Here is a 13399-nt window from a genome sequence, read left to right as displayed (position 1 = left end):
AAAAACGTAATATCGTTCTTTTTTCTAGAACGATATCACGCAAAACACGCAAACACGCAAAAAACGCACGAAGAAAACGCATAGTGTAGCCAGGCCTTAATACCTATGTTGCTTAGGAGGTCACTGATGCCAGGTCAGGTCACAGAGGTCAGGTCACAAAGGGTCGCAATAGCCGTTTTCACGACGGCCATCTGGTACACATTTGGTGCACATCTGGTACAGATTAGGTGCATATTTGGTCAAATCAGGTTCAATGTGTCTCTTAGCAGCTATCAGCTAGGGTTGCACTAATGGCTTATATGCCTGCTTTGTCATATTATCAGAGAGCATCATCGATTAAAACACTGAAACAAATTCATAAAATGAAGATATTTGCTGTAAAAGAAATTAGGTGCAGATTTGTTCAAATCAGGTGCATTCGCCGGATAGCCCGTCGTGAAAACGGCTAATATGGACCCAACTATACTAGGGTCGTGTGATGCATGTTTTGTGACCAATTTTACACTTCAAATTCAATGGTATGGGTTAGACTACTATTGGAGCCTGTTAAGGTTACGTTCTGGAAGAGGTCAGGTCAAGGTCAGGTCAAAAAAGGTCAAACTTCAAAGTTGATTTTGTTTGCATATAACCGGTTTTTATTTGATGCAGCTCATCACGGGGAATCCAATAGTGGTCTTCATTTTACTTTGCATGGTCTATAAGGCGACAACAATTGAGTTTGAAAATTTTACGTGATAAATTTTGAGCAGTTTTTTTTTCGCCATAACTTTGTTTAAAATGGAACTACAGAGCTCAAATTTTGCATGTCAGTAGCAAACCAATAGTTAAATACCATGTAGTCCGGTTTTATTTTTTAGTTTTTGGTATTTTGGAGGTATTATATAAAAAAATCACTTTTTTTAATTTTGGGGGGTCAAAATCTGAAAATGTCAAAAAGTCGAGTTACGAGTTTTGTAGCCCTGCTAATTCTACACCTTTTTTGTAAAAACAATTTTTTATCTTCAAAACTGTAGGTGTGACAACTCTTCCCGCAAAGCCCTTTTTTGGGTCGAAAATCTCAGAACATGACGTCATTCTGACGTCATTTGTGGCTAACCTTTCATAGGCTCTGGACAAAATGTTTGGTCGCAAGGTGAACAATGGATTCGAGGAGTCCTGAAAGTGTGTTGGCGATATATGCTATACTTTAGGAGACATAGACTGAAAAGGAGAAGGGGCCGTTTCGGCCCCCCAACGGGTCGCGGAAAAGGCGCAAAGCAATAGCAGCAATAACATAGTGCAATGATGGACAGGAGAATACCAAACGGCTGGAGGCTGCAAAAACACAAGACAATGCCACCAACAAGTGGGGACTGCAAGACCACAGAGGACAATAGCAACAAAATCGGAGGCTGCAACCATACGCAGAAGAGTACCACCAGCATCTAGAGACTGCAACAATACCTACATAACACAATACCCAAACATCGGAAAGTGCAACTATGCACAAGACAGAAGTATTACCAAGTAGAGACTGCAATAATGAACAGAACGGGAAATTCAATAATGCACAACTTGGAGACTGCAGCAGCACACATGAATACAGCACCAACGATAAGAGACTGCAATAATACACAGGACAGTAGCAGTACCAATCGTAGACTGCACGAATGCACAGGGCAGCAACACCAGTCTTGAAGACTGCAATAAAATCAGCAGCACAAACACACCTACAGGTAGAAACTGCAGTAATAAACAATAACATATCACCGACAAAAAGTTGAATTCGGCAAAAAAGGAATGGGACTGTAGCTACACACACATAAATGTAAAATTGGCCGAATGATATATAACAATGGTCCTATCCCGACGTTGATTAAAAATAAAACATATTTATATTCTGATTTCTCTAGATAGGAGCCACTGTAGATAACTACTCTGTCCGCATTCCAAAGTGGCATGCACGGCCGAATGATCCGAGATCTGTGCAGGGCGAGACCTTTCCGGGCGTTGATAGGTGCGATGGCAGCTGCGGGCAAAGTGAGAGTGGCGAGGGGAGCGCTCTGGGACGGGCGTTACATCCGTATCACGGCTGTTCGCCGAACGGCCGAGCTCTCCGCGGCGCGCGGTGCGTGAGCAGCAGCCCGGCGCCCGCTCCGCCTGGCGCCGCGTCGCCACCGGCACACCGCTGTCGAAACGCGCCGCCTCCCCTCCGCGCGCGGCCGGCCGACACTGCAGACCGATCCGGCTGGCCGGCCGGGCAGACCGCGCGCGCCGCGACTACATATTGGGCTTTCTCGATCAACCGTGTCAAGTTCTGCATAAACATATTCACTAACATCTGTCCGATTTATTATACTGTTAGGTTTTCTCGGACATCTCTTACTGAACAGCGATTGATGCAGAACTGAAAGCTGAATTACAAGTACTAAAAAAGGGTGCGAACTAAATGTACTCAAAGACCTCTCTTCATATGCGGATTGACACGCGTAGACCATATATGCTGAAACATCTTAGGTATCTGGTTTCGCTTTCTAAGACCTATATTTCTTGAATGCATGTGTCAAAACGACAGCTTTGATGCCTTATAGATTTTCAATTTTTCCATTTTATGAGCTCTTTTAACCCTCGCCGGCCGAGGGGGGGGGCGGGTGCCGCCCCCCCCATAGGGTTTTTTCGCGATAGCTCCGAACACGCTGGCGATAGAGAGCTGAAACTTGGCATACCTGACCTTTGATCCAAGCCGCATCTTTTGACACCAACCGCATTTTTGGGTCAGGTCAGGTCACTGACCTATGACGTCATAAGTGAACCTCTGCACGGTCTTCAGATGTCGCAACTTCGCAACGCCCTCACTGCCAGAGGAGATGTCACAGGGAAATGAAACTTGCAGGATCTAGTATCCATTATGAGTCCCATAACTTGTATATCTCGGATTTTTCCTAAAGGTCATATGAGGTCAGGTCATTTTCGTGACCTCACCATTATAAGTCAATGGGGAAAAATGAAAACTGCTATTCTGGCACCGGGAACGATCTCTTACTATCTCAAGCACACAGAATCGTGATTTGATGCACTCTTTGCAAGGTTAGATGCGTCACTTTTGCAATGTTGACCTTGCGTGACGTCATTTATGACGTCATCAAGGTCAAATTAGTTTTTCGTCAATAACTCTTGATCAAATTGAGCTAGCGAGTCGGGGAAGGCACCAATGGACTCAGGAAGACCTGCCGAATCGAATGATATGCGACATGACCTCTTTCGACCAACTTCGTGACCTGGGGGTGCTGACCTGACCTTGACCTGAGGTCAACACCCCAAGTTGACCTGACCCGGACAAAAAGTATATCATTCGACGCGCCTGAGCGAGGCGAACACGATGCTGCCAAAATCGGCGCTCTGCGGCCGTTTTTTGCGAAGTTATTCACCAAAAACTGAACCGTACCTTGGGGCACTTGACCTGACCTCAGAGGTCACCGGTTGACCTAGGACCTTAAAATCGGGTACCAATCTCTGCGTCTCGTAACGGCGCACACGCTCGTTTTTTTCCGCGACGCGCTAGCTCCACCAGGGGCGAAACGGCGAGGGGGGGTCGTACCCGCCCCCCCCCCCCCTCGGCCGGCGCGTATGTAGAAAACCAATAGGTCCGGCGAGGGTTAAGAAAAAAGTGCTTAAATGCTACATTTTGTTGTCCAAGCCTAGCAAATTATTCCAACGATTTTTTCTTACATACTTTCGATCGCATCGTGTTCATGCGATCGCTGTTAGCTGTAAGCTCAGTAAAATCTTGCCCTTGCTTACCTTCGAAACGCTCCTTTCTGAAAGAAGTATTCACCGTTATGTTCTAAGCAATTTGCATTAGGCTCCAACGCTGCTTATAGCAGCGTTGTTTGGTACGCTTATTGGAACCTGTTTGGCGCCGTTTACAAAGCATAAGCAAAATATGCAGTCGCGGATGTGAGATTAGTTCACTGTTAAATCCGCCGGACAGACTAAAAGCAGCCGCGCAAGAGAAAGACGAACTATCAGCGGCGCTGACCTATTGTCTGAATATGCATTTCAATGTATGATTTTGTAGTGTAGCTTAGCTTAGCCAAAGTCAATACGTGCTTAGGAATGCTGCCAAACGGCATGCAAAGTGAATTCAACTAACTACATATATGCTCTCCGGAACTGATAAGCATGAGGCGGCTTAAACCAATTGTGATCAGATAGCCTGATGCTTTGTGCAACAAAATTATTACCGGACATCCTACTATAGCCACAATGGCTTGGATAAGGTCAGGGGACGACTACCGCAATCAGACAAGAAAGTTGGTGAAATTAGGCACCTCGATGACACCCCAGCAGTTTGCACTGGAAACGCACATTGCGCCCGGCGCCGCCGGGTCGAAAGTGGTCGGCTGCCGACTGCTGGCTCCATTCGGAGACGTGCTATGGCATTCCACCGGTCCATCGCTCAGAAAGGCGTTCCCGGAGAGGGCGTGCTCTCCGCACGCGTCGGACCGTCCTCTCGGAGCCGGAGGTTATAAGAGAGGTCCGGCCGACTGACCGCCGACAGTGCCTCTGTGGATCTCACGGGTCAGGTGACTTTCCTCTGCGAGAGGACCCGCCCTGCCGGCCACGGCCTCTCACCCCCGCTCACCGCGCGGTGGCCAGTGCCGGGCTCAGTTGCACCGACCGGAGCCGCGAGCTGGGGTGGATTGGAGAGCGGGACGACGCATCTCCGGTGATAGCCTGAAAGGTGCTGGTCACAGAGTGCTTACTGGAGCTGAAGTTTGGCGGTTCGTTTGAATACTCATCATTGAAGACACGCAAGAAGAAGTGTGGGCCAAGTGCGAGTGTTACAGGAAGATGATCTAGTGACTGACGAGGAAAAAGTAGGACTCTGCCTGAATACTTTTGAAGTTTGACAAAACTTGATGTGAAGGACTCAGACTATTGAGCCGTGAGAGGACTCGGTTTGCGGAGTTTGTGCGGACTTTTGTTGGATTATTTTGGCCATGTTGGTCCCCGTTGTTTTATCATTGTTGAGCTGCTGGCTGTCGTCTGGTCTCGGAGCGGACCGCCCTCCCCAGACTGCCCCACAGTGGACCCGTCACACAGGTCTCCTGAACCTGGCTCTGCGGGGAGGGTATCTGCCGCCCCCCGGGGTATCACACGGCCCCCAGCGGCCGCCTGGTCAGTACCTCCCTCCATTGGGCTCTCAGCAGCCGGTGGGTAACTCATACCCGTCACCGGGGCCCGTCATAGCCGTCACCCGTGACAGTCCGTCACAGCAGTGGTCACCGGTAACGGCTGTCACCGGACACGGCCAGCCGCCGGGGACGCAGCAGACGCAGCCGTGGATACCCATTATTACAACCCAGGAGCCCCGGCCGGCCACCTCTGGAGTCATAAGACAGGAAGGAGACGGGTGGTCGGCCCCGGGTCCCGCGCAGCAGACTCGGCAGACCTATCAGGATTTCAACAGAGGTCAAATAATTCGGCAGTCAGCGCCTCAGCAGGATACTCGGCTGGTCGCGCAAAATGTACAGCAAGCGCCCGTGTTTTTGCAGCCGGCACATCAAAAAGACTCTGGGCCGTCCTCTCAGAATGTACAGAAAGCTTCAGCTTTCCTGCAGTCGACACATCAGGATGTTCCTCAAGCAACTTCACAGGGGAACTTACAGCAAGCTCCTGTTTTCTTACAGTCAACACGTCAAAATAGCCCTCCTCCAACTTCGCATGGGAACTTACAGCAAGCTCCCGTTTTCTTGCAGTCATCGCCTCCACAGCATAATCGGCCAGTGTCTCAGGAACAATTCCAGAAAGGTCCCGTTCCCCCTCAGCCGGCGCCACAAGTCGATGTCCAGTCGCTCATGCAAGAGACTCAAGCCACATTCACGTCCACTCTTCAGGCAGCCCCCGCCGTGGGAAGTGGTCCGCTACCACAGGCCCATCTGGAGTTCCAGTATCTACCACCACCTCAGACGGATGTGCAGACTGAGGCAAAATCTCCTAGTGAGGCACACTCGGCAGGAGGTAATGCGGAAGCCAATGCACCTTATAAGCCCCCAGAGGTGATTCTTCCTAACCCGGACGTCGATGTACGTTCGAGTGCAGGAGCACCTCTCAACGCCAGCTCAGGACTGCCTCCTTCTCTCTCGGCCCTGGACGAACTCCGAAAGTCTTTACCGTCCAGCTCCAACGCTCCGGCCGTGAAGGTGGTCTCTGTCGCCGGCCAGGAGCGTCAGCGACCTCTCGTGGTGTACTTCGAGGGCATGCACTTCAGAAACAAGGCCACAGAGCCGGGATTCTGCCAGTCCATCTGCGCCAGCCCCTCGCAGGTCATAGGTACGAGCCGCTCCCGCACGGGAACACTCTCAGCCCACACCACGGGATAACCTTTAAAGTCACTGCCATATTTCGCCACCAAAGATGAAAAGCCAGCTGTATATGGTCCCTAACTAGGTAACCGTTAGCGTCCATTCTTGTGGCTGAGTTTGGTCGTGAACACCGTGAACCACTCGCGGTTTTCGTCGTGCGGAGATAATTAACGATGGTGCTCGGCCTTGTGCACCCATGATTGTGCTTCTTTATGGCGATGTCACAACGGCTCAGCACCAGGCTAGTGCTACTTATCACACCTTTAAGTGCATCAATTTGCCTGTTATCGGCTCATTCTATGATTTTCACGACCTGAAATAGCACATTGCAACTTTTAAAAGTATGCAAAATGTGTACGGTGATGTAAAACGTCTTTTTATTGTTCAGTCGCAGCATAGGGACACGATTACAATTCTTCTTACACCAGCTTTTGATACCAACAAATGCAATTGGTGATTCAATTCTTGGTAAGAGCCACTCGACCAGGAATTGATACCGTGTCAAACAACTAATTAACAATTAATTAATAATCAATAACCGTCCAGTATGGCGCGACCCGCGCGATCTCCGTGCTTGGACCGTGTCGCAAGTGGCCGCCGGGCAGCTGTCACTGCTCCAAAACAGTGGCACGATGCACACGGCACGACCCTCTCTGTGCCCGCGCGCTGTGTCGCAAGGCGCCTCTGCAGATCGGAATGCGCCAGTCACTGGCAGCTGACCCTCACAAATGACGTCATACCGGTGCCAAACTGCGCCAGTAGTGTCACGTCCACCTAGAGGCTGTAGCAATCATTGGCAATAGCTCGGATTTAATTTACGCCCTCTTGAAGCAGGCATGTACTAGCGCTTGTTGTTTTTATTCGTTGTTTATTTATTAATTTATCCAGAATGGGACTATGTATATTTCGACATCGGATTATTTTACTGTCATGAACACTTCCCACTTCCACGTACGGCAATAAACGCTCGCTATCTGAAACGTGCCCTTTTCCCTGCCGTTGGTATATTGTGATTGTAAATTGTAGCGTATGTCATTTGCTTACCCACCCCGATTCTCTCTTTTAACTCCCCCTCCCTCTCTCTCCCCTCCCTCCTCCACTCTCTCTCTCTCTCTCATCCTCTACTTCCCTCCTCCCCTCCCTTCCCTTATGTGACACGCCGCTGTTTATTTCCACAGAGGTGAAGGCGGGCAAGTGTCCCCCGATCCGCCCGGGCTCGTACCGCGGCGACTGTCAGGATCTCTGCAAGTACGACTCCGAGTGTCCCAAACAGCAGCGCTGCTGTAACGTCGGCTGTGCCAACGTTTGCCTCGACCCCGTGTTCAGGAAGACGTGCGACGACTTCGACTTCCAGTGTCCCGAGGGATATGCCTGCATTGACGACCCGGAGAAGATCAAGGACGCTTACTGTGTCAACACCAGTGAGTATATGAAACTGCCGGGACTGGGTATAGGCTGGAGACTGACATACTTCCTGAGTTACAGATGAGAGGTGTCAGTTTATCACTGGGGAATAGAGTAGATTGGCATTCGATGTTGCCAAATCGTCACTGCAAACCAGTCGTGGCAGCTAAGATCAGATGGTGATTTGCCACCTCATTGCATTGGCTCTTCGCCATGTGAGGGGATGAACAGCCGACATTACGTCCCTCCTCTGGTCCGATACCATCTGGTCGCCATTTCACCATCAAAGAGCCGGCCACGGACCACGGAGCCGGCACCCATGGCTCTCCGACAGCGATATGTGAGAGGTGCCACTGTGCGGCGCCTGCAGTGCCGCGTTCCAGTGATCTGTATCTGGACAGAGGTGGCGGGCCATTACCATTTGCAGCGGGGCGCCCGGCCTACGCACTGTCGTCAGTGCGATTGTGCGCACCGTACGGCGACCGACCGAGCTGCGTAGAGTCGAACTTTCTCTGGTCTCGGTGATTCATCAGAAGGGATCACGCATGATCCGCCGTCGCGGACCGGATCAGAATAAAGCGGAAACAGCGTAGGAATGCGCACTTGCAAAACGCGCATGAATTTGGCCAAGAATGTGGCTTCATGGAAAGTGTTTTCGGGACTTAAGAAGACAGACTACCGCAGCTTGCAGCGGTTATGCATGAACCGGTCTTTATCTGAATCTGTTATTTGTAATAGGAATGTTCCATAGAAAAGCTGCATGTTATTATGTAACACTCTGTGGTGATTCATGTCATGCCTTTATCGATTTAGATCGATTTTAATCAATCGCAAAATACTCTACATTGCGTAAACGGCCTAAGCCTATTCGATCTGTTGTTGTTGATGTTCCCTCCGGCCACGGGAGGTCCCGCTTCTTAGCCTCATCGGCTCTGCCGCTCTGGAGGGTCCTGAAGGCGGGCACCAGGCCAGGGCCACCTCCAGGGCCCTCGTTGGAGATGGCAGGTTGAGCCCGTTTGGCTTCCTCCGCAGGACTCCCCAGCAGAGGCGGGTCCAGGTGGACCCACACCTCCCACCACTTGAAGGCGGGCTCGATCGGGAGGCGCCTATTCGATCTCGCGCAGCCGGAAGTTTCGTCTTCTGACACCTGCTGACTGACCCCTGTCTCTCCCCTGCAGCGAACAAGGTGGGCCGCTGTCCGGCGCCGGAGCTGTGGAGCCCCAGCAGTCGCAGCTGTGACCAGGAGTGTTCGTACGACTTCCAGTGCCAGGCCGACGAGCGCTGCTGCTACAACGGCTGCGCACTGGTCTGCGTGGCGCCAGACCTGCGCAAACGCTGCGAGGACCACAACTGCGCCGAGGGCTTCACCTGCGTGGATGACGGCGTCACGGACGCCAAATGTATCAGCACAGGTGAGGGCCGAGAGGCAAGCGGCGGTGATGACTGCAATGCAATCCCTATCGACCTAAATACTGCTGATTTGGGCTAGAATGCGCACCTGACACCAGAATCAATCTATTTATGCTTATTTCATTGCAGGATTTATGCAGTTACACGATGCAAAATGCATTGCACAACTCATCATAATCGGTCGTACAAGCAATTAAACTCGGCCTATAACACAATGAACCAATGGAATGAAATACGGACACAATGCATGGACCATGACCCAATTGTAATCGATCGAAGTGATTTGTTTAGCTATTGCCTGGTTCGGTTTGGTATGACTCTGAACTGATCCTGATCTGACCTGATATGACCTAACCTGACTGACCTGACCCTGAACCTGACCTTGACCTGGCTCTGACCTTGACCCTAACCTGACCCTGACCCTGACCTGACCTGACCTGACCTCGACCTGACCCAGCCCTGACCTGACCCTGACCCTGACCCTAACCTAACCTGACCTAACCTGACCTGACCTCGACCTAACCCAGCCCTGACCTGACCTGACCATGACCTGACCTGACCATGACCTGACCTGACCATGACCTGACCTGACCTGACCTGACCTGACCCCGACCTCGGCAGCGCCGCGGGACGGCCGCTGCCCCCGCTGGACGCCGGGTCAGTACAAGAAGTGCGGCGAGGACGAGTGTCAGTACGACGAACAGTGTCCCGACGGCGAGAAATGCTGCAACAACGGCTGCGCCAACGTCTGTGTCGGCGCCGACACCAGAAAACTGTGCTCCGACATCGAGTGCCCGACCGGCACCGCCTGCATCGAGAACCCCACCGGCGACGCGCAGTGCTTCGACACAGGTCAGTGAGCTGCGGAACGGGGTCAGCGGAGGTATTTGTAGCCTTTCCGGAGAAAGCTGCTGCCTTTCAACGCCAGTTCCTGCTTTTGGTATAGGCGCTTGAAATCAGAAGCATGCATATTTATCGAGCTGGGTTGTAGCGATTAGGATATTGCGGAAATACCAAGGTAAGCATTTACAGCTATGGGTTTGGTTGTTATGATCTCAACACCTGTTTGGCGACTTGCTTACAGAATGCAAATATATGTGTGTCTATTATGCAGCCGACATCGCCAAGGCCCACGTTTCCTCCACCATTGCTCCACAGTCCATGATAAACCGTACCACTCCGCCCCGTTTGTATACGCTATCTCTCAGACTGTACCTTCCTCAGAGGACCGGCGGGGCGCCCATGGCTGGACCCGGTCCGACTCGGCTGACTGCTCGCCCGGCCCGCATTCCTCAGTCCCGCTTGCAGCGCGCGCGTGCAGTGGTGCCGCTTCCCCGACCCGTCGATTGGGGTGGGCGAGGCACGCGGGACTTTCGCCGCAGTCCGTGGCGCCAGTCAGACGGGGGAGGCAGGGCCCCACCGATCGGCCCCTGGGAGGCGCGCTGCACAGCCCCTCCCTGGCCGAGCTGTGGAGCAACTGCCGACCGCCGCCGGCCGGTGGCCAGGGGGGCCCTGCTGGACGCACGGCCTTTCACCCCGGGTGGTGGACAGAGGTCGGCCGGCCGGCGCCCCTCTGCTCCTCCCCTCCCCTCTCCGCACCCACTGCACGCCCCGGTACCACGCGGAGAGCCAATTCGGTGACCTCATGACCGGCACTCTGTACATCACGACCACTGACTGCCAATGGCCATTGTTTGGGTCAGCCAAGGTCAGCGGTCGGCTCACCACTGCATAACTCACGAAATCGGGATGTGACTGGTCTTTCTCAAAGTTGACAGACAACATCGTTACTGAATGCATTTGACATATATTATGTATATTTCAGCGGAGAAGGACGGACTGTGCCCACGCGTTTCTAACGACACCCAGCCTCGCGGTGGATGCCAAGACACGTGCAAATACGACTCTCAGTGTGACGACAACTCAAAGTGCTGCTTCAACGGCTGCGCTTACGTCTGTCTGCGGCCCCGCAAGCCCGACTGTGATCAGATCAAGTGCAAGGTCGGCTACAAGTGTACCGAGGACCGCAGCGGAAACCCCATCTGCTCCCCGATTCGTGAGTAATTTGAGATGTAACCGGAGAAAAACGATCCAAAATCCTAGAGGTTCACCCATGCAGGCTTGTTAATTTTGATAGCATCGAAAACAGAACAGGAAACGTTTAATAATTAATTCCACTCCCGGAAGTATGGTTGTAATATAAGAATGCTGATTGCTGACGCCGACCTTCGTCGAACGCTGGATAACCTACAATCATTGTGTTGCAAGAGGGGCATGAATATCATTTCGCAATCAGTACCCGTGACCGGCAGTCAACTAACATCAAATGTCCGTTCCAGCGTGCAAGCAGGACGGCGAGATTATCGACATCGAGTGTAACAGCTGCACCTGCATCCAGGGCTACCTGCTCTGCTCGCAGGAGGAGTGTCCGCCAGGTAAGGTCGGCCATTGAAATGGGCTGCTGGAGCATGTGCAACAGTTTTGTTTACTGCAGAGTCATGGTGCATCGCTGTTTGCGAAATAGGTACTGCAGATAAGCATGCTGCACCGTCCAGCGTACTATAATACACAACCACTGTAGTTAGTAGTTATACTGCACCGCACTGCGCAGCACACTGGAGGTATACTGCACCGCACTACACTACACACTGAATGATACTGCACCGCACTACACAACACACTGATGGTATACTGCACCGCACTACACAACACACTGATGGTATACTGCACCGCACTACACTACACACTGAATGATACTGCACCGCACTACACAACACACTGATGGTATACTGCACCGCACTACACAACACACTGATGGTATACTGCACCGCACTACACAACACACTGATGGTATACTGCACCGCACTGCGCAGCACACTGGAGGTATACTGCACCGCACTACACAACACACTGATGGTATACTGCACCGCACTACACTACACACTGAATGATACTGCACCGCACTACACAACACACTGATGGTATACTGCACCGCACTACACAACACGCTGATGGTATACTGCACCGCACTACACAACACACTGATGGTATACTGCACCGCACTACACTACACACTGAATGATACTGCACCGCACTACACAACACACTGATGGTATACTGCACCGCACTACACAACACACTGATGGTATACTGCACCGCACTACACTACACACTGAATGATACTGCACCGCACTACACAACACACTGATGGTATACTGCACCGCACTACACAACACGCTGATGGTATACTGCACCGCACTACACAACACACTGATGGTATACTGCACCGCACTACACTACACACTGAATGATACTGCACCGCACTACACAACACACTGATGGTATACTGCACCGCACTACACTACACACTGAATGATACTGCACCGCACTACACAACACACTGAATGATACTGCACCGCACTACACAACACACTGAATGATACTGCACCGCACTACACAACACACTGAAGGATACTGCACCGCACTACACAACACACTGATGGTATACTGCACCGCACTACACTACACACTGAATGATACTGCACCGCACTACACAACACACTGAATGATACTGCACCGCACTACACAACACACTGAAGGATACTGCACCGCACTACACAACACACTGAAGGTATACTGCACCGCACTACACAACACACTGATGGTATACTGCACCGCACTACACAACACACTGATGGTATACTGCACCGCACTACACAACACACTGAAGGATACTGCACCGCACTACACAGCACACTGATGGTATACTGCACCGCACTACACAACACACTGAAGGTATACTGCACCGCACTACACAACAAACTGAAGGATATTGCACCGCACTACACAGCATGCGGTAGGTAGACTGCACCGTACTACACAATACAGGCTGTAGGTATGCCCCACCATACACTAAGTATGCTACTTATTTCGTACCATAATTTTGTTACTTTGCGGTTGTTATGGTCATATAACTATCAATGAATCCTGTCGGAATCGCTCTTTTGCGACTTGTTTAGACACTCGGGTGAAGTTACGTGTGTCAGCCTACTGACCAGTGCTCTAATCCGCGTACAGTGAAGCCGGGCTTCTGCCCGAAGATCACCAAGGGCTACAAGGGCAAGTGTGTGGAGGACTGTGACAGCGACTACAACTGTGATGGAGAGCACAAGTGCTGCTCCACCGGCTGCGGCCACACCTGCCAGAAACCCGGTGAGTTTGGATCGCCTCTAGAGAGG

At 51.6% G+C, this 13399-nt stretch overlaps 1 protein-coding gene across 3 annotated transcripts in view; it reads left to right on the top strand.

The window, feature by feature from the left end:
* Positions 1–13399, top strand: part of LOC122384551 (balbiani ring protein 3-like) — a 52921-nt gene that overhangs the window by 37380 nt on the left and 2142 nt on the right. For 2 of the 3 annotated variants that reach the window (XM_043372087.1, XM_043372085.1), the window contains exons 16-21: positions 7526–7768; positions 8930–9163; positions 9783–10013; positions 10987–11217; positions 11501–11596; positions 13239–13373. In XM_043372087.1, coding sequence (XP_043228022.1) covers positions 7526–7768; positions 8930–9163; positions 9783–10013; positions 10987–11217; positions 11501–11596; positions 13239–13373 — 1170 coding nt within the window. Of the gene's footprint in view, positions 1–4535; positions 6316–7525; positions 7769–8929; positions 9164–9782; positions 10014–10986; positions 11218–11500; positions 11597–13238; positions 13374–13399 lie in introns of those variants that run through there. The other variant, XM_043372088.1, reaches the window with a different exon arrangement.

The sequence above is a fragment of the Amphibalanus amphitrite genome, unplaced genomic scaffold, assembly GCF_019059575.1.
Source record: "Amphibalanus amphitrite isolate SeventyFive unplaced genomic scaffold, NRLGWU_Aamphi_draft 000193F_arrow, whole genome shotgun sequence".
Taxonomy (NCBI): Eukaryota; Metazoa; Arthropoda; class Thecostraca; order Balanomorpha; family Balanidae; genus Amphibalanus; species Amphibalanus amphitrite.
This window is presented reverse-complemented; position numbering and strand designations above follow the sequence as displayed.